Raw genomic sequence first — 21,241 nt, 5'->3', positions numbered from 1 at the left:
TCAAATAAATGTGAACTGGTTTTCCATTTGGATTCTGGTTGAGCTTGTTTATAACACTGATCTGGTTTTTAACAAGTCCTTCTTTTTTTTAATTTAGATTTATACTCTTTTTTTCCTCACATACGTGACGGCTTCGTATCTAAACTAAGTGTCTCACAAGGCTATGACTCAATCCAGCCACAGTCCCAGCTCCAGCTGAAGACTTGCTACTGGTGGGCTGATACTGCTCCCATCATGCTCAAACAGCACAAGTTAAACTTTTAGGCACACCTGCTGATTTGATATGAACATGAAGGTCTTTTATGAGCAAAGAGGACTTGCCAGAAAGTCTTGCTGCTTTTCTCATGTTGCCTGAGAAGCTTCAGTGCTCCATTTTCTCCTTATGTCTTCATGATTCCCTTTACTGTATCCCACAGTAGAGCCAATACCTTAGAATTTCCTCTCCAAAAATACATTAATAAATATCAAGAAAAAAAGAAAGAATTTCCTCTACAAGGAATGGTTGGTTGATGATGGTTGGTTAATTAGGTCCATTGAAGGTTGGAAAAAAATAAACGCTTGCTAAACCCTTAAACTTTATGTGAAATATGAATGAAGTCACTCAAAAGTAAAGTTAACACACAAGTGTAAGAATAATTTTTTTTTTTCTCAATATGTAAGATTAGATATTTCCAATCAGAAACAGATTAATCATATGTATATGTTGTTGGTTCTGCTGGAAGTAATTCCAGATAAGAAAAGAAAAGCTGGTTTACAACAGTATTTCACAAAGCCGCGGCTGCCATCTTGGAGGTTAAATGTCCTCCCAACTGTGTGTTCAGCAGATGAAGTTGTCAGGATGATCTCACAGGAGCAGCTGAACTTTACTCAGAATCACCCAGAATCACAAGAGTTCTTTGAAACATCTGTCCATTTTCTTAACATGGGGAAGCTGGAACCTCTCCCAGAAATCATGGGCCGAGAGGCAGGGTTCACTCTGGAATGGTTACCAGTTCATCGCACGGCCAAGACAGAAAGACGGCAGACAGGAAACCATTCATGCTAACACTGATTCTTATGGACAATTTAAAGTAACCAATTAACCCAACGTGCATGTCTTTGGACGGTGGGAAGGGGACCGAAGTACGTGGAAAGAACCCACACATACAGGAGGAGAACATGCAAACTCCACACAAAAAGGCCACTGTTTGAACCTCCTCCCCCAGCTGAGGTTCAAACCAGTGACCTTCTTGCTGTGAGGCCACAGCGCTAACCACTACGCCACCATGTGGCGTCACCGATGCAGTAAAAACTGAAGAGATTCTGAAAAGAGACGGATCATTGATCAAATGATGCATGCACTCCTGGAAGCAGATCTTCCTGAGGTCTTTTAGCTTGCTGCTGCCGCCAAAATGTTTCAGATTTGTCGTCACTGTTTTTGTTGTCGTGTTTTTTTAACCGTTTTACTTAACCTTCCTCGTTTAGCCGACAAAGCTGAACTTTTCATCGACAGTGTTGATCTGAAAGGCCGTTGCTAATTGGCCACTGACCTGAGATTATTTACTCCTAACGTACCAGCCACTGTCCAATGATTACTGGTTAATGACCTTTAGTTAAAAGCCACAGAAATGTGCTAATTAATCACAGACCTGCGGTCACTGTAGCCGGACTTAGAAGAAAAACCAACCTGTGCGAAGGCAGCCGAGTCATTCAGAGCTCTCTGCAGAGCGTGGCTCAGTCCTTTGGAGAGGTTTTGCTTCAGGATCAGGTCCAGACGGTTTCTGCGCAGCTCAATAGATAAAACTGCAGAAGAAAAACAAAATATAAGAAGTAGAGCTCAGTTAAGTCATTTTAAACACACCTGCAGCTTAGAAATTATAAATATTTTCACAAATCCTGCAAAAATCTGGCAACAGTTTCAGAAACAAACAACTTTGGTACAGTATGTCCCATCTTCTTTTTTGTGCAAGTTTTTCATTTTATAGCGTTGCTGCTAAAGGAAAATCTGCCTGATTCTGAACCTAAATGATAGATGGTGCTGATGTGTCTAATAGTGGTGTGTCCTGCAGCTCTGAGAGCCGATGCTTTGTCGTTAATCCAAACAACAAACTAACATCATGTTAAAACTGGCTGATAGCTTTTTCCTCTAGCTGTTCACAGTGCTCAGCATTGCTGAGTTGTTTGCAAACGAACCGATTCTTTGTAGCAAACAAGAAGAACGGATTGTGGAATAAAACAGACAAATCTTTATTTTGATTGTAACAGCAACTGTTTACGAGAAAGACGATGTACATAAGGAAGGGCCTCTTAGAAGACTGGGAGGGAGTGTTGTAGCACAGACCAGGTGCACAGAGAGAACTGGGAAGCCAGATTTACGTTAAAGGTGTGTGAGGAAAAAATGGAGAAATTAGTCAATTTAGTGTCGTAATATTTAGACTTTCTCTTTATTTCTCTTTTTCTTTATTTACTTGATTTGCTTGCTGTTGTTTTTGTTTATATATTTGATTAAAATACTAAACAGCCATATTTTACAATAAAAATGCACAAAATTAAGGTTCTTTATAAACAGCAAAAAAATTAACTAAATGAAAAAATGCTTGCCAACAAACAACAAATAAATGCTAAATTACACTAAAATAGAAGCTCTGAGTGATTCCAAATGAAGAACCATTTGGACACTAAAAGAACCAAGCAGCCAAATCTTTTAAATGAACTGAATTTCCCATCACCAGTGCCTAAACATCTGATGTGTGATTTTATGTGTGTATATATATATATATATATATATATATATATATATATATATATATATATATATATATATATATATATATATATATATATATATATATATATATATATATACATATATATATATATATATATATATATATATATATATATATATATATATATATATATATATATATATATATATATATATATATATATATATACATATATATATATATATATATATATATATATATATATATATATATATATATATATATATATATATATATATACACATAAAATCACACATCAGATGTTTAGGCACTGGTGATGGGAAATTCAGTTCATATATATCACTGCAGTGTAAATGCATAATGCAGGCTTTTACATAAAGCTAAGAATAAATTTAAACATCTTCATGCAATGTTAGAAATGAAATAATTCCCCACTTTGAATAGTTTGGAGAAACTCATCATTATTTCCTAAAAGGAGTAGAAAAAAAAAATCTGGTCATGGCATTAAAGTGTCATACCTGTTCTGACCCAGAACTTCTCCGTCACGTTGCAAGGCAGTGGAACTTCCTCCACGCTGGTGGTAGAAGGAGGTTGTGTGGTTGTGGGCGGAGGTGGCATAGTTTGTACTGGGATAAACACAGTGGTGGTAGGTGCCTTTGTTGTCGTGGTGGTAGTTGTGGTTGTAGTCGTGGTGGTTGTAGGTGGAGTGGTGGTAGTGGTGGGAGTTGGGGTGGTGGTAGTAGTGGTAGTGGTGGTAGTTGTGGGGATGGTGATGGTGGTGGTGGTGGTGGTGGTGGGTGCAGGCGTGGTTGTAGAGGTGGTTGTAGGCTGAGTTGTAGTGGTGGTAGCTTTGAGGCTTGTGGTTTGTTGTGTGGTCGTAGCCACTGTGGTGTTTGGCGGTGACGTTGCAGCACTCCCATTGGTTGGTGCCTGCGTCATCACCTCTGTGTTATTAACAGTAAGAGTGGTCGTCGAGGGTGTTGTCATGGTTACTGTTGTCAGCTGAAGGCTGTCAACAGTCACAGTGTCCTGGCTGGTGTTTTGTGAGATGGTGGTGGTTTCTGGGGGTGTTTGTGTTCTTGTCGTGGTGGAAAATGGCAGTGCTGAAGTGGTGGTTGGTGAACCGGATGCTTTTATGGTGGTGGCTGATGTGGTTGGGTGCTGTAAGGTGTTTCTGGTGCGAACAGCCACAGTGGTGTTCCACTGGTGAGTGGAGAAAGGGCTGGTGATGTTGGCAGGAAGGGTGACATCATGGTCTCCCACTGTGGACAGCAGCGATTCGGGGACAGTGGGCAGATCCCAGGCTGGTAAGTTGCTCACTGAGTCATCTGCAGGGCGATAAAACATAGAAATCCAATATTAGTATATAGTTTGACCTGAGTTCTTCACTTTCAGAGTTGTTCTAAACTTATTTAATGTTGTTTCTCTGTATTGTTTTAATATTAATGGCTTGTTGATGCATTTTGTGATGGAAATTTTTCATTGTTTCATGCCTCATGGATACCATCTGCCTCGCCAACCTTTCATGGTCTGCTCAGCCTGCACACTTCAGTTAGGCATTATCCACCCACATTACCAACTCTAATTCAAAGCAGATATTCATCCACCTGCAAACCTGTTTTTGTGTTCATTTTAGGTGTTTCCCACTGAAATAAAGTTAAACTGTATGATGGCATTGTGCTCAGAGGGTTCAGAGGTCATGTTTAGAATAAGCAGGCCCATAGGCAGACAAGCCACTGCGAGCCAGGATCATTTTCCAAGACAAAAATTAGGCTCCCAGGGGCCTTGCTTGTGGCTAGCAGCCAAACAGGGCTAACTATGACATAATGTTGTGTCACAATGAGAAATGGGATTTATTTGCAGTGGGAGACCAGGTGCTTATGCATAGGAGAGGTCAGCAGCTCATTAGAGGCTCGTTTATGCTCACTTTATATACATTAATAGGTAAGTCTGTTTCAAATGTCAAACATCACTGCTCACATATTCCCACCTATGCTATACATCGGTTGTTAGGCATTGCATCCACTAGAGGGCAGTCCAGAATTCAGACTTTACTTCTGGGTTCTGACATCATTTTCAACAGCAAACATAGTGACGATAGAGGAGGTCGTAATAATGCACTTCTCAGAAAGAAACTATGAAAAAAGGCATTTCAGTGGACATTGGTGGTCTGTGCAGCCATTAAAGCATGTTTTCTTCTAACTTGTTCCTTTCACTGATCACAGAGGTGCTATACTGTGCAACACTGCTCCCAAAGATTTCTATTGGTATTGCTCTATTTGTTGTGTTTGGATACATCAGCAAGACTCCTAAAAACATATTAAAACGTGCAAGAAATGAATGCAGAGGATGGGCAGAAGGCTCTGTTTGTGTGTGTTGGCATATATTCCACATTAAGGATGTGAGAAGTGAACTCTGAACTATGTACTGCCCTCTAATGGATGTACGAGATGATAACCATACCAATGTTACGGATGCACAGTGAGGATGTGGTTTGACAACATTTGAAAGGACATACGTTTTATACATAAAGTGTGAATAAATGAGTTCTTGCTTGTTACGTCTTGTTATGTCTCTTACATCATAATGTATCCTGTATTGGTCTTCTCAGGACAATGTGCAAAGATAAAGTCACGCTGTGTGCTGGAACGAGGAGAAACCTTTTCACATGCGTTTCTGCCACTAGATTTTTATTCAAACATCAACAGTTTTCCAATGATTTTGTGAATATCAATATATAAAAGGCAAAATTATATGGAGAATGCCAACCAATGCCACCACACAGAGAACTGTGGGATTTCTCTGCCATTTTGAGGAAACCAGTGATCTGTTTACAGCAGTTTATTTTATTCCATTTTTATTTAGTGATATTTGACTCTGTGCAGCACTTTGGAGAAGTTCTGTTTTTAAAATGTGCTTATAAATAAACTGGATTGGATTGGATTAGATTGGACTGGAGTTCAGCAGTGGCCGTCATCTTTTTAATCTTTGTCTCATTGAGAATTTCCGACGAGTCTTTAATCCTGTCATCCTTTCACCAAGTTGTGACCTCGGCTGCAGCAGCTGCTCTCGTGATCAGCTAACAAAAAAATAAGAATTTGACCAAAATATTTTCATTCTGTTTCCAAACTTAGAGGCAGTGCAGTGATAAACGCATCTCAGAGAACAGTGGACTTTTCCAGGTAATGTGGTGATGGCCGACTGTGGTTTAGATATAAAGGGCAGTTTAGGCCTTATGTAAGCTCCAAGTAAAGATCACAATTTTAAGATACTCGAACAGGATGCTGAACGACCAGGTGAGGTGGTACACCTGAAACCTTGTGAAGAAAGAGTTGTTGACTCCTTTTCTCGAGAAGATTGTGAAAGTTTGTTGTGCTCTGATTGACAACAGTCCCAGTGCTGCTCTGTCAGACATTCAGTCAGAACAGGGAGGACTAAAGACTCTTCTCAGAGGCTTCACACCTGAACAGATTCAGTCAAGTTTCTCTGAAATTTTATAGTTCTTGTAATCAATAAACATACTTCCACACATTTTTGTTTGCTTTCATATTTTTAGTGCTTCTTTTTACTGAATTAAGATGGATTAAATTAATTTAGCCTGTATCTTTAGACACCTGTCTTTTCCTCTCATAACAGCCAGAATACATTCATAAGGCTGAGAAGAAGCCACACAGATGAAAAGATAATATAATTGATTTTAAGAGGATGGATGGATGGATGGATGGAGGGACAGATGGATGGATGGATGGATGAATAAAGTGATGCATGTATGGATGGATGGATGGATGGATGGACAGAAAGAGGGATGGATGGAAGGATAGATGGATGAAGGGACAGATGATGGACAGACAGATGGATGGATAGAGGGACGGATGGATGGACAGACAGAGGGATGGATGGGTGGATGGATGGATGGACAGAAAGAGGGATAAATGGAGGGATGGATGGATGGAAGGATAGATGGATAAAGGGACGGATGGATGGACAGACAGAGGGATGGATGGGTGGATGGATGGATGGACAGAAAGAGGGATAAATGGAGGGATGGATGGATGGAAGGATAGATGGATAAAGGGACAGATGATGGACAGACAGATGATGGATAGATGGATGGATGGACAGATTGATGGACATACAGAGGGATGGATGGATGTATGGATGGATGGAGGGAGGGACGGACTGATGGACAGACAGAGGGATGGATGGATGGATGGATGGATGGATGGATGGATGGTGTAACTGCAGCCAACAGTTTGTAGGTCTTCATCCAACACACATCCAGCACATTGAAGCTGTGGGATTTGACACCAAACAAGGTAACACTGATGTGTGACACTGAACAGGTGGAAATGAACTTGTCAAACCTGAACTTTGTCAAACGTTTGGCAGCTTGTAACGATGTAAATGATTAACTGTGAAACTCATCACTTTTGTTATGAGCTTATCACAGTAAAAACGTTTCTCTCTAGCTTGTCTTTAGACATGTTTTTAACAAGTTATTGCCATCATGAGTGCTTTCTTTATAGATTTTGGTGCATAGTTGTGATTAGTTACACAGAACAGACTTATCTGTTATCACACCATTTCAGCATTTTATTAACATGTAGTTCATCCTTTGACAAAGCAGTAAACTAATTCAGATGCATGCTCACATTTATCTGCCCAAAGGAAAATAGGCATTTTAAAAAGCATATACTTTGTGTTTATTCTCACTTTTTTGTTAGTTCTGATGTGTATTTACTTTGGAAATCAGTTCTGGTTTGTTTTCTGTACTTAATGTGAGCAGCTGCTCATCATTTGTTTGCTGTGATGAGCAATTACACAGACATTTTTCACTGAGTGCTTTCTTTCTGCGTCCTGACTGAGATTGCATGTGCTCAGTTTTTTCCAGTAGTGCAATTATTTAGGGCTGCTGTGCACTGGTGGTAAACTCAGTCCCACTGGTTTGGTGGCACTTGCACTGATGCAAGGCATTGTAGTGTTTTTCAGTGCGCTATTTCAGGGAACAACTGAAATGCAAAGGGGCTTCTGGTTAAAAGGTTTAAGTCCTGGCCTATAAGAAGGCGCTGGCTTGGAGAGAGTTATAGTTCTCAGCTGTCTGATGGTGTGACTAAAGGGGGCTTAACAGAACCCCAGTCATAATGGTTTTCCCCCGATGAGGAACATGAATTTGTAAAATCTTGATTACTTGTGAATTTCAGCCACAATACATCCAGCTACGAGATCTACGCCTTAGTGGAAGTGCACTAACTCCTGATCAAAGTTTTTAACTGATAACTAAGGTTGATAACTGACCTGGCATCCATTTTTTTTTCATTGCACAGGGACAAGAAAGGAAGACAGGAAGGTTAATGTCAAATCAAAACGACTGAATGTTCAGTCGTTTTAATTCCAATCTTGTTATGTTGCGTTTAATGTGAAGGCTTGTTTGTAAAAATCGACTTTTTGATATGAAATACATGTGGAGTGTGAGGAAGCTGGTGTAGATAAGAGGGAGGTGATCGATGCTTTTCACACATTGATCTAATCCTCCCGGCACATCACCGACTAAAGACTTGGAGCGCTATTATTGTGTTGGGAAATGGATTTGTCAGGAAATGCTGAGAAACCGGATATTAGCTTTTGTTAAATGTTCTTCATCAAAAGCTTAAATGTCTGTGTGACAATTACCTCGTTAATGATGCTATTCTGACAGGAAGTGACTAAACGAAGAGGTGAAGAAAAAGGATGAGACGAGAGAAACAGCTAAACTGATGATGACGGATCCAATTATGAAGATGAGGGTTGTTTAATATGTTGAATAATGCTGAATTTAACATTTTGAGAACTATGGTTATCGAAATTAAAGAGTCATGAAGAAAATAATAAACAGTCAATATTTTACATAAAGTTAGGGACTTTATTATAGGCTAGAAAAATCTTCCATAACTAACCTATAAAGAACAAATAAAGTTAAAAACATCTGTGCTTGGGAGCCTCTGGGCAAACGTTGCTAAAGAGGAGACCACTGAAACTTTGTCTGGGAAGCTGTTTAGGTGATAGAAGTTAGTCCAAAAGGTTGCCCAAAAGAAGCCGAACTGGGAAAAGTTGGGTAAAAATATAAACATCTTCTATGAAAATTCTAGTCAGTGGTGGTTAAATCATTTCAGATGTGATCAATGATTGTATCAGACCGTCATCATTTTCTAGTCGCTGTTCATTTAGACTTAAATCAAGCAAATATGTCTTTTTTTTATATATATATATATATATATATATATACATATATATATATATATATATATATATATATATATATATATATATATATATATATATATATATATATATATATATATATATTTGGCATCCCAACTGTAAAATAATAAGAAGCGGCCCATTTTCTATGTTCTAGTGTCTTTTTTAAACTAGTCGGCGAAGTAGCTACAAGCATTTTCCCTGCAAAGTAGGTAAATGCTACGAAGGGCTAAAAAAGTTGCTAAAAGATGTAATTTATAATTTCATATGAATGGTAGATTTGCTTTTTACATCTCTGCTTTTCTACTTTGTTGTTTCGCTCATTATCTACAAACCTCGTTCACCAGCTGTTCCCACGAACATATGTCCTTCTCACAAACTTTTTAACCAAGATTTTGGTGTTCATAAAAATCTTTGTGCCTTGATTTGTTGTTACAACAAACAAATCCTACAAACATTCAGGAGTACTGCTGACATGTTTGGACAAAACCAGTGTTTGTGTTGTTTTCTGTTGTTTAAGTCATTTAAATACAAAAAAAAAAAAAAAAAAAAAAATTATGATAATGTTTTGAAACTAACTTTTCACAAAGTCTTTTATCTTCAAACCAAAAGCAAGATTTTTCAGATCAGGCCGTCTAGGAGTGTGTATTGATATGTGTCATGATACAGTTCAACAATACGATATATTGCAATATATCAGGATACTATAAGCAAGACAATATAATGCAATTTTTCTTTACTAGTAGTAAACACTGAATGCTGTTGCATGCTTGACATCTACATTTCACTGCAGAATAAATTAAAACACTGATCTTTTTGTACAAGATGAATAAAGAAACAAAAATCTGTCTCATCAGTAAAGATTGGTTATTTGCTCAAATTGACACAGTGATTTTGAACATTTTGAATATATACAGTATTGTCACACAATTTATATTATCTGATATATCAACATTTTCTTACCTGAGTGACATTATAATTTCACTGTTAAACTATGTTTCACTCCTTTTTATTAATTCCAGAACAACTCACAGTCGAAATAGGATTTAATTCTGTTGCCAGTCTTCCTAAAACCATCACTGCAACAGACTCTAGACTCGGTTTGCCAAGTCCGGTCCTGGAGATCCACCATGCTGCTACTTTTAGATGCATCCCTTCTCCAACAAATCTGAATGAAATGGCTGAAATCCCTCCTCAGTATGGCATTCAGCTCTGCAAAGGCCTGGTAATTTGCCATTCACTTGATTTAGGTTGTTGGAGAAGGGTTGCATCTAAAAGTTCAAAAGGATAGTAAATCTCGAGGACTGGACTCGGGAACTTTTGCTCCACACACATCTGCATTAAAGCACTCCTGCTATATTTGTTCCCTCAAACTCAAGAAATATTACTTCATAAATGTCAAAGTGACTCCCAGCGCCACCCGCTGAATGTGTTTGTAAACATGGAAATGTGCGATTTCTTTTCATTTATGATTAGTTTGTTAAGGATGGATGTAATCGCCTGGTCATCTGGTTAATAACACTGACCAACCTTTACGGTTTGGGAATAAATAGCGCCCCATTTGTACACACAGCTGCTTTTATATGATTTTAATTTCACCTGTGTCCCACCTCTGTCTGTCTTTGCCTGTCAGTCTCATTTATGGACGTTTACCTGCAAAGTACAGACATGTCCATTCAACTTACAGAGAGACTGGAATTCACAAGTCCAATAAGTTTGCTGACTACAAGTATGTTTGCGAATCTGATGGGGTTTTAAAGATGCATTACGTCACTTTCTGACCTTAAAAATCCACGTTCCAGACTTGTTCGATGACACCGTGACATGTATCACATGCATTTCTAGAGCCGCTGCTGCCCAGCAGCATCCCGAGGCTGAGAAACCGACACCATACAACTTTTACATTGCAGCAGAGTTTTGCTTCATGCTAGAAAACACACTGTTTTGAAAGCGCAACGTCACCGATTCAGCAAAGAAATGCAAGGAGATTAAAAGAGAGAAAACAAGAGTCATCGTAACATGGTCTTTTACTGACTGGAGAGCACTAACAGGTCAGGTAGGATGCTAGATGGATGCTGAGTTAGCCATCGATAGGGGGTGTGTGACGGGGAAATGGCAAAAGTTCTGTAGTCTGTCTTTAATTTAAAAAAATAAAACTTTGAAAGTAAAACTTAGGAGCATATTTAGAAAGATTTGTGAGAAGATATTGGTGGCTAAGGCCCAAGGAGTCTGAAAAGTTGCTAAATCTGGTGAAAAGAAACTGCTTTCAGAAACGATGCAGTGGTGCATCCCCCCACTTCTGATACCATTTGTGTTGCACGTTGCAGGAAAGGTGTTTGCACTGTGGTGAGCTGGACGCATATCCTGAAATCTGGTTAAAAAAGAAGTATTACATCCTACATACCTATACTGCTGTTGCTGGAGGAATTATTATTGCCAACAACCACAGATGTGTTCGTTGGTGCTGCTGTCTGATTCACTGAGTCGTCACTGGCTGGAGAGGTGGAGGAAGGTGAGGAGGGGGTCAAAGAGGAAGCTTTAGTCACAGAGGAGGATGAGGCCTTGGAAGGTGCTGAAGATGACCTTTTAGACCAAGCAGCTTTAGACAGCAGCCCTAAAGGTTTTCCAGCTGCCGGTGCCTGCAGTTCTGCTGTTCCTGTCAGCATGGTATGGACTGACGAGAAGGCCGCCTGCCCTCTTCCGACTTCTCCACCCATTTGAAGCCGCTCCTGACCCATCCAAGGGGCTGGGCCTCGTTGATTACCTGGCAGGTCCACCCCCTTGGTGTCCACATGCCTCCATCTTGCTTCAGCCCAAGCACCAGTTGCCCTCAGGTCATCAGTTTCTTTTTCAAAGCTTTCCCCACCTGCACGACTTCCTGCTTCTGTTTCCGTCCAGACTGCAGTCCTCGCCTCAGCAGACACTTTACCCTCAGGCCAAGGTCCAAGTTCAGCATCAGAGCCGGCATCAGGCCCATCTTTGTCTTTAAACTCAGGAGTTTCTGAGATGTTGGAGGGTACTACAGGGTCCGGAGGAGCATCAGCCCATCGCATTGACTCATAATGACCTCCTTCAGCTGCTGGAAACAGAGACAGTAGGGAGAGGGAGGCAGAGAAAGGGGGAAGATGAAAGAAAAAGCAGAAACGGAGCTTAATTAGGAGTAGTGGGCAGCAGTGAAGACAGTTTGACTCACCAGTCCCACAGGCCAGACAATGACATCATGTGCCCTTCCTTGCACAGAACACACTCATGCACACAAACAGCTGGAGACCTCAAATCATTAGTCCTCATAATACCATCGCAACTGTCCGACTGCCAGGAGATTTAAACCTGCTCTGCTCTCACACAGACTCCTGAGAAAACACACACTTCTCCTCCAACAATGTGTGCGTGTGCACATTGTTCGTCTGCTTCACAAATACTTCAGGGATTAAAAACCTCTGGAAAACCACGACTGTGGAAAAACAGTAATAAATGCCCAAAGTAGGTCGCTTATGTTTTTAGAGGATAAAGCATAGGGAATTAATTTTAGTGTTTCAGGATGTATAAATTAGGACACACACACACACACACACACACACACACACACACACAACATAATCAGCTGCGAGTTCACAGATACAAATCTGATCCGTTAGGTTAGTCCCGCACGCCTGTGGATTTATTATTCCAAGAACACGACCAATCACGCTCAGCTCGGAGCAGCAGGAACGAGAATGAGACGCACTTCATGAGCGAACTTTGTTGTTGCTGATTTTCAGACCACAAAAGTTGTTTTTTTTTTCAAATTCTGCAAACATGAAAGATGCATAGAAATTTAGCCTGGGTGTTTAGTTCCCTTCTGTAAAAGTGTCTTTGTAATAAAGCTTGAAGGTTTGGCAGAGCGAGCCGATTATCCCGTCTAATGTATTCTGTCTCAAAGGCACCTTCCCTGAGTGGAAATGAAAGACGAGGAAAAGCGAGGCTGACCGTCTGACTTGCTTACTGACTGCTTCGCTGAGCGACAGCCTTTTTATTGCATGTGTTCTGTAAAAAGAACGGTTTGGCTTTGGCGCCGGTCCAGGCTGACATTGAGAATGGTCAGGACATTTTCTTTTTTTTTGTTGTTGTTGTTGTTGTTTCAGCCCATGCTCATTTCAGCTTGCAAATGTGTTCAACATGCATGTGTGTCGCACACTTCCCACGCTCTCCCAAGTCTCTGAGGAGGATTGGTTAATTAAAAGACAGTGATTCTGAGCTAGAGAGGCTTTGCAGAACAAGCTCTGAGCTTAGCTGCTGTATATTCTCAAGAAACCTGCTATAAAGCATTTCCACCACCGCACCATTAACTACCACCGCCGAGCAATCTGTTCCTCGTTATACAAAGTCATATCATAAACGTGATTAAAGGAGGAAATTAATCCAATGACGATTTATATTCAAGCTTCTCTGGGCTCAGAGTTGTATATTAGTGCTCGATTAGTCAGTTTGAGAGAGAAGAAAGAGACAAAGAAATGACAGGGCCAATTACTTTGGGCGCTAACGCGACTGCTACACTTAACTTAAAAGTCATCCTTCTTTTGCTTCAGATTAATCTCATTTAGACCTGCTATAGCTAGCTGGTCTTTGATAGTTTCATGTAAAAGCGGTAAAGTCAGTCAGACTGAGCACATTCATGGGTTTTGGAAAAAGGAAGAGAAGCATTTTGTCTTTAAACATTGATTAAAATCAAACCTTCGACCATTTTGGAGGTTTTTCCTTCCTGTTTAAAGGGGTTTTTTTTCTTTCTACTGTGGTTTAAGAAGCCGTGCATTCAGGTTGCATTTCATTTTCCAACAAATAGAAAGGATTAGTCGACATTGTGTGGTTATTCATTTATTTAATTTAATTAATAAAATCTTCCAAACAATGCAGGTGATCCTTGTTTCCTTCGGCACTGTGGACGGCAGCGTTCTATTTGTTGGGCGATGTGAACGTCCATACAAACAGCATTTGATGCTACTGTTTGTGGTTGTTTCTGATTATACAAGCTACATACAGGGGTACCACAGGGTTTTTTTACGTAGTAACCATATTTTTGACCGTGCACTCATGTAACTGTGCATGCATACCGCGTGTAAAGTTGTGTTGCACACTCAAAAATATAAAAAAGGCTCTCCCAAAAGCCCCAGGTGACTCCGAACCCAGCTGACAACGATGTGTGCCATCAGAATGAGTGGCTCAGTCCAACTTTGAACATTTCCTACTATTTTGTAAAACTGGTTTTATGTGTTGGTCCCACAACAGACTGGTGACATCTGCAGGGTGTACCTGCCTCTACCTGCCAGGACCACCGCCAGTCCAGCATGAGCCTGAAGTGGACTAACTAGTAAAGAAGATGATGAAAGTATGTGGAGACAATAAAGTTGCAAAAAAGAAAAAGAAAAAGAAATGAAATGGTTTGTAGTCACAGAACATCAGCATCTGGTTTGACAAAAAACAAAGGGTTTTTATATGGGTATTTTTAACCCTGTCTTTATCACTCGTATTGATGTGTTTATATCATTTATTAACATTATTTATCATTTGTAATTACTTATATATATATATATATATATATATATATATATATATATATATATATATATATATATATATATATGTATGTATTATATATTTGATGATATATATATATATATATATATATATATATATATATATATATATATATATATATATATATATATATATATATATATATATATATATATATATATATATGTATGTATTATATATTTGATTCCAATATATTTTATTGGACTCCTATGTCAGTTTTTTCATGTTATTTGCTGATTTTTATTTTTTGTGTTGATTTTGTTTTTATTCCACTGTTAGTAAATTCAGTCGTTAAATATATTTCAGTGTTTTTATTTACTGGAAATGAAGGTAAAGCAACGCGTCATGCTGCACTCTGGGGTTTGTACTATTTTTGCAACCAACAGTAATTTTTTTTTTTTTCAGTCTGAGCAAAGCTGATGCAGAATGATGCATTGTTCCCAAAGACCAGCGACATTCCAGCAATCCAGCAGGTTTTCCATGTATTCCTGCTTCAACACACCTGAATCAAATGAAACAGATCTAACAGCCATTCAGGTTTTGCACAATGACAGAAATTAGTTTAACAAACCTGGGCCCATACCTTCTGAGATCCCAGTTTGCAAGTAGTAAGTTGCATATGCAATCTAGAATTTTGCCATGGGGCTGAACCACAGTATGCAGGTGATTTGCTGAGAGTGATTGTGTAAAAAGGTGGGAGCAACCTTTTCAGAGAAAGCAAATTCATGAAAATGTTCATGCTGTCAGTAAAAATGATGCAAACAGAGGATGAAGTAAAAAGTCTGTATTAAAGACAGAAGGTGAACAAAAGAACAATCAGCATATAATGAAACAGGTGGAGGTGTAGGGTGGATGTCAAAAAAAGAAAGGAAAATTGATGAATATAACGCAGTTTCTGGTTTCTAATTTAGGCCTCATTTATTTTTTTACTAAGGATTTCATATACTGACCCACCTACAAGCCAGCCATCTGAAAACTTGTAGAACAGCAGACTGTTTTTCAAAATAAAAGAATCATGAACTAATCTGAGATATTCTGCACATGGGTGCAATCCTTTGCTCGTATTACTCTAAAGAGACAGAGAAAGAAAAATGTATTGGTCTCAGTTAATGACTGCAGAGTGCGTGCAAAACTAATAGCTGTGACCATTCAGCAACACATGGCATTGAGGAAATGGACAGCACATCTGGAGGATCCCAGCTGTGACATACATCATCTGTCATCTGCAGATACATTCTGAGTTTCTCCAACAGCTCCAAAATGCAGAATAAGCCTTTATGTTTGATGATTGTTTCCCCATTCATCCAAAAAATATTCATGTGTGTGGAAAAATGTACTCTTTGCGTCTCCTTGCTTTGTTTTGATGTCTCCTTGTGACATTAAGTGCAGCCATGTGCACAATTACACACACAGACGGTTTGCATGTCATTTTGAAACGTCTTAAATGCAGTTTCTATTAGCAACATTGCTCTCAGGGTTGATAGATCACACTGCAGGTGCCAAATAATTACATATTTACATTTTCTCCTCTCAACATAGACAGAATAGTGTGAGAAAGCCCCATATTGCATATTCATCAACATAGTGATGGAAAAATCTTGTAATTATGATATTGTGAGCCTCTGAGGACAGATGGTTAAAATACTGGTTGTATTATTTCCTACTTCAAAGTGTGTCTTGAATGTAACATAAACATCAGTCTGGGGGTCTGACACCAAGAACTGCGATGATGATGTTCTCAGACTGGGTTGTGGAGAAGGAACGGTATATAAAGGTGTCATTCTAAATTGATGTTGGTTCACCTTGTCCTCAGGATGGGGTCACTTGGTCTGCTGCTTGTGTGAACTCCTTGCAGCAAGTAAAACTTTTGTACCTTCTCACTAATCTGAGTGTCTGTCATTCATCGGGAGATTTTTTTTTCCAACACATGGACGTAGAAACTGGATGCAGACGTGCTATTTTGCACCTTTGAAAGAATAAACCCACAGTGCACGTTGTTAGTGAATGAGTTTGTACTTTGCATGTGAAATGAGTTTGCAAACATTGCAGTACATGCAAACTTTATTAAATCGGGGCCTTGATGTGGAGATAAAGTTTGTCTTTGCACCATATGTGGTCCTTCTGCTGGAAAAATTAATTTCCAAATTATGTTGTGAAAAGATATCATGTTTAAATATTAAACACCTGCCGGTATCAGCAGATAGTACCCTTTTGGTTTCCTCATGGACTCTAATTAATGTACTAATACTACTTCAACTAATTCTACTAATAAATCACCTTGGATGTCACGTTATAACTTTAATCAATATGTTAATGAATGTTTTGCTATTAGAATGTGAGAATAGATGCTCTCAGGTCAGAAGATTTTTATGAATTTATCAGCTAGATGTTCTGTTTGTCATCTACAAATTTCTCCCCGAGTGACGACAGGCAGCTCCTTAGAGCTCTGACAAAGCTCTGATGAATCTGCTATGCATCATCTACGTCAGGGAAGTCCAAAGTCGGTCCTCGAGGTCTTATCCTGCAGGTTTTCAGTGTATCCCTGTTCCAACACCCCTGGCTTACAATGAATGGATCCGGCAGCCAATGAAGTTCTGCACAATGACCGATTCATTTGAGTCAGGTGTGTTGGAGCAGGGATGCATGGAAACCTGCAGGATTAGTGGCCCTCGATGACCGGAGCAGGACACCCCTAATCTTGTTGGTAAGTACAACATAGTAAAGAATTTCACCACCAGGAGCAGGTTTATCCAAACAATGTTTAAGAATGATTGTAGTTAGACAAAACACATGACTCCATATGAATTATGATGCTGCTGTGTGTCTGCTGTACAGATGATAATAGTTTAATAGCAATTAAATAACAATACAGGCGGTCCACGGGTGTTTTCTATTAATATCATGTATAAAACGTGGATTTAGATAGTTATTTGGCAATCAAGGGGAGCAATGTAGGGTATTTAAAGTGGAACTATTATGTGCATTTCAGGCTAATTTATTTTTATTTCTGAGACCAGAAGGGCTGGGATTGATCGAGTTATTGTCACAAATCAGTTTATTTACTTCAGACCGACCCTCTCCGTAGGCTGTCAGATCAGCCTGCGGGCAAAACGAGTGGATTGAGACTCTTCCGCATTAAGCCCCGCCTCCCGCCACTGCACTACATCGGGAGCGTGCACCGCACCTGCTTTCGCCGTCATTGTAACATCTCATAAACAGAAGGATTAGGCTAATATGAACTCAATAAAAAAAACAAAATACAATGTCAACACATAGCATACAGCCCTACATGTTGGAACCTGAATCAGAGCCTGAAAACGAAGTGGAAAACAGCAACCCACAGCAACGAATGCAGCAGGATGTCTCTCTTTGGTAAACTCACCAGCCATCGTTGGAAATAACTTTATCCCACGTTTTCCACCCGCCTGATGTATTTGTACATGTCCTTGTTAACCAGTAGAAGGTAACCAATCACCGAACCTTATCCCCCGGGACGTCACAAGGATTTCCACGTAGAAAAAACTCTCTAAAACGACACGTTTTTCGTGGCCATGGAAACCGAACGAAGAGCGTGCTGGAACTCAAACTAAAACTCAAACATGCGTTTAGGTGATAATAAAAAACAGCGCTGTTCACATGTCTGATGAGGATTCAACACTGTAACACTGTAGAAAGCTTAGAAAACTTGAAATGCCATAATAGGACCCCTTTAAGGTTGAAAATCCGACTTAGCAAAACTTCGGGTCACATCACGACGGCAGGAACGGAAAACATTCGGCTGTAAAATGTGTACTGATGAGTCCACACATGATTATTTCACCAACTATCCCCAAAAAAATGAAAGCCTGCAGTGTTACACAATGCTTCTTAATGACTAACCAAACTGCTATGATTTGTTTCTTTTGTAGATTAATGGGGCTCTCTGGGTTGATATTGACATCACTATTTTGACAGCAAGTCATTTGTTACCAACAAGACTAAATCCACTGAAATAGATTAAAGGAACTCTGAATGGATAGATGGGATGGAGTAATGAAGACAGTGATGGATGGTGGAATAGATGGGTGGACTACATATGTATGACTGTTAGCAGTGTTTTCTCCTCCAACAGTTGGCACCTGCTCTGGCTGAGAGCAACATATGTGACTCTACCATCAAACCTCTGACAAAACACCAGGAAAGAAGAACCTCTACTGAGAACAAATATGGCCAGATCGGCTGAGCTAGATGGAGGGTAGAACAGAGTGGATTGAGGATGGATAAATATGGATCACACAAGTCCTGACCTGCTTTAGGTTTTTGGATGAAACACGTGCAGACATGTTTAGCTTGTTTCCATGTGAAAACCTTCAGCTTATAGCTGATTATGAGAGGCATCACATGGTAATGGGACACAAAGCGCTGCAAGCCATTTACAGGCTGTAAACCAGAGTAATTTTGTGCATTGACGGTAGCCGCTTGCCAGCTGGCTCAGCTGATGTCCCACCGCATCTCTATAGATGCCAACACAAACCTGCAAAGCTTTCCCAGGTTGCTACAAGCTTTATTAGCATTCACATAGCCATTTTCAGGTAGCTGCAGTGACATGCTGATAAATGTTTCCAGTCTCCAGCCACGGCTTGGTTTGGACTTTCTCTGGCGTTGTGCACTTGCAGCTTCGGGCCAACCAGAGTAGATCCGAGCCGCCACCTGGCTGTGAGCAGGACAGGTGGTTAGGAAGTGTGAGGACAGCGTCGAGCCAACTGGTTCTCAGCTCAGTTAAGCTCTGAGGAAAAGTGAGGAGGGGGAGTGTGGTGTAGTTAGTTTAGTTTGCCAACAAGCCAACTGGTGGTGGCAGGTTTTTATTTAAATAATCATCATGTTGCCCCGCAACATAGAAAATAATATGTTTTAGTCGCCATCTTAAAGCTGCACCAGGCGAGGCGTATCCTCTGCTATGCCCACGTTACTGGTAAAACCTGCGTTTTACGTGCATTGCAGTAAAACGCAGGTAAACGTGTGCAGTGTCACAATTACAGCAGCTTGGGCAATCATAACAGCGGTCAGGGCTACGGCGACACGTTATTGGAAAAAAGTGACCATTTTGTCCAACCCTGTAATTAGGGGTCAGAAAATCAGATAATAAAATAGAAAATCTGGATTTTTTTGCTTCACAATTTTAAAATAAATTTTTTTGTTAAAAAAAAATTTAAAAAATTTTTCACATAAATAAGAATAATCCATTTCAAAATTTTGTCATTTTTATTGTTTTTTATTTATCTTTTCATTGTCTTCTTGGGCATTATGGCAGCGGAATGATGATCTGGCTACTGTGTTGTTTTTTCCTAAATGTAATCAAGAAAAAATTATGAGCAAAAATAAAGTTTTCTACATTTTTTTTGTTTGTTTTTAAATCTACAAAAATCAGCAATATCGAAGAATTGGGAGAATCACAATTTAAATAGAATCGGCACCCAAAAAATCTGAATCGAATTGAATCGGGACAAAAGCATATCATCACAGCCCTCCCTGCGATATATGTAGCGATATAAAAAACAGATATCTTGAAAAGCATTTTGAGTTATGCTACACTCCTGCCATCTCATCGGAAACTAACCTGCTCTGATCTCACCTCTTTTTGTGAATGTTACAAGTGTGGTTTTTGTCTCTATTTGACAGTTATTGTTACCTTTTATTGCCTGCTTTTATTGTGCTACGTCCTGAGTAAATGTTTGGTTCTATCACTTTCGCAGGTCCTAGATGGACAGATGGACAGATGGACAAATGAAGATGGGGTCTTTTGCCTGCTATGTTGCTACATACATTGCACACACATATGGGGCTATGTCAATGCTCAATTATATATTGTGCAGCTCTAGTCAGGGGTTGATCATGCTTTTGATACAGTGGATGATGCTAAAAATGATACCTTCTGCAAAGAAGCCACTGTTTCCAGCCCCGCATAAAGATTCAGAAAACACATATTTACTAAAATATTAAAACGTTACTTACAAGCTTTTCATTTTAGAGGCGTTTCAATCTGTATTTTATACGGCACAGTGAACTAAAAAATGCTATGTCAGAAGAAACTGTCAGTGCTACTCATGATCTTTAAATCTAGTCACGTGACTCCTTAAATGTCATGATATTATTACTTGTTTAACCAGATAAGTAAATATATCTTTGTGGACGTTTTCTCTTTAGTTCATTAGGTTGAGAACTTAGATTTGAGGTCACATCTTCAATGCAGGATAATAAATAAAACTTAGTTCCAAAGTGTACAAGAAGCAGAAGTTTGTCTGGATCAGGACATCAGATGTGGTTTTTATTTGTGTTGATTCTTCTAATAGAAATAGCATTTTTGGTTGGGGAAGGAGTGTGTGTGGCAAGTCAAAGCACTAATAATAGGATGCTCTGTGAGAACAGGGATGGTCGTCAGCCAGTAGATGCCGTCCAACAGGATGGACACTCGAAACCATTTCCTGGAACTATTCAGGGCCTCCATCTGTCTGTGTGGAGGCAGGGAGCAGTTTGGAGAGACTGTTGAATAGATGGGCAGTTAGGTAGATCAATGGGAGATGATGGGAGGACCAAACAAAACAGAAATGTGACTTTTCTGTGAGTCTTTGGGTTGTTAGATTTGAGGCTTTGGTCACTTTCACTTTTTTTTTTTATCATTTATATATATATATATGTATATATATATATATATATATGTATGT

General features: G+C 39.4%; 1 protein-coding gene across 1 annotated transcript in view; it reads right to left on the bottom strand.

Annotated features, from left to right (window-relative positions):
* The window catches only part of kiaa1549la (KIAA1549-like a), a gene marked incomplete at both ends in the record, with an annotated part of 161,564 nt that overhangs the window by 98,698 nt on the left and 41,625 nt on the right, over positions 1 to 21,241 (bottom strand). The window contains 3 exons of the mRNA XM_079249890.1: positions 1,667 to 1,782; positions 3,248 to 4,057; positions 11,371 to 12,042. Of these exons, the coding sequence (XP_079106016.1) occupies positions 1,667 to 1,782; positions 3,248 to 4,057; positions 11,371 to 12,042 (1,598 nt within the window). The remainder of the gene's footprint in view (positions 1 to 1,666; positions 1,783 to 3,247; positions 4,058 to 11,370; positions 12,043 to 21,241) is intronic.

The sequence above is a fragment of the Telmatherina bonti genome, assembly GCF_933228915.1.
Source record: "Telmatherina bonti genome assembly, chromosome: 2".
Classification (NCBI taxonomy): domain Eukaryota; kingdom Metazoa; phylum Chordata; class Actinopteri; order Atheriniformes; family Telmatherinidae; genus Telmatherina; species Telmatherina bonti.
The sequence above is the reverse complement of the archived record's forward strand: the minus strand, read 5'-3'. Positions and strand labels throughout refer to the sequence as shown.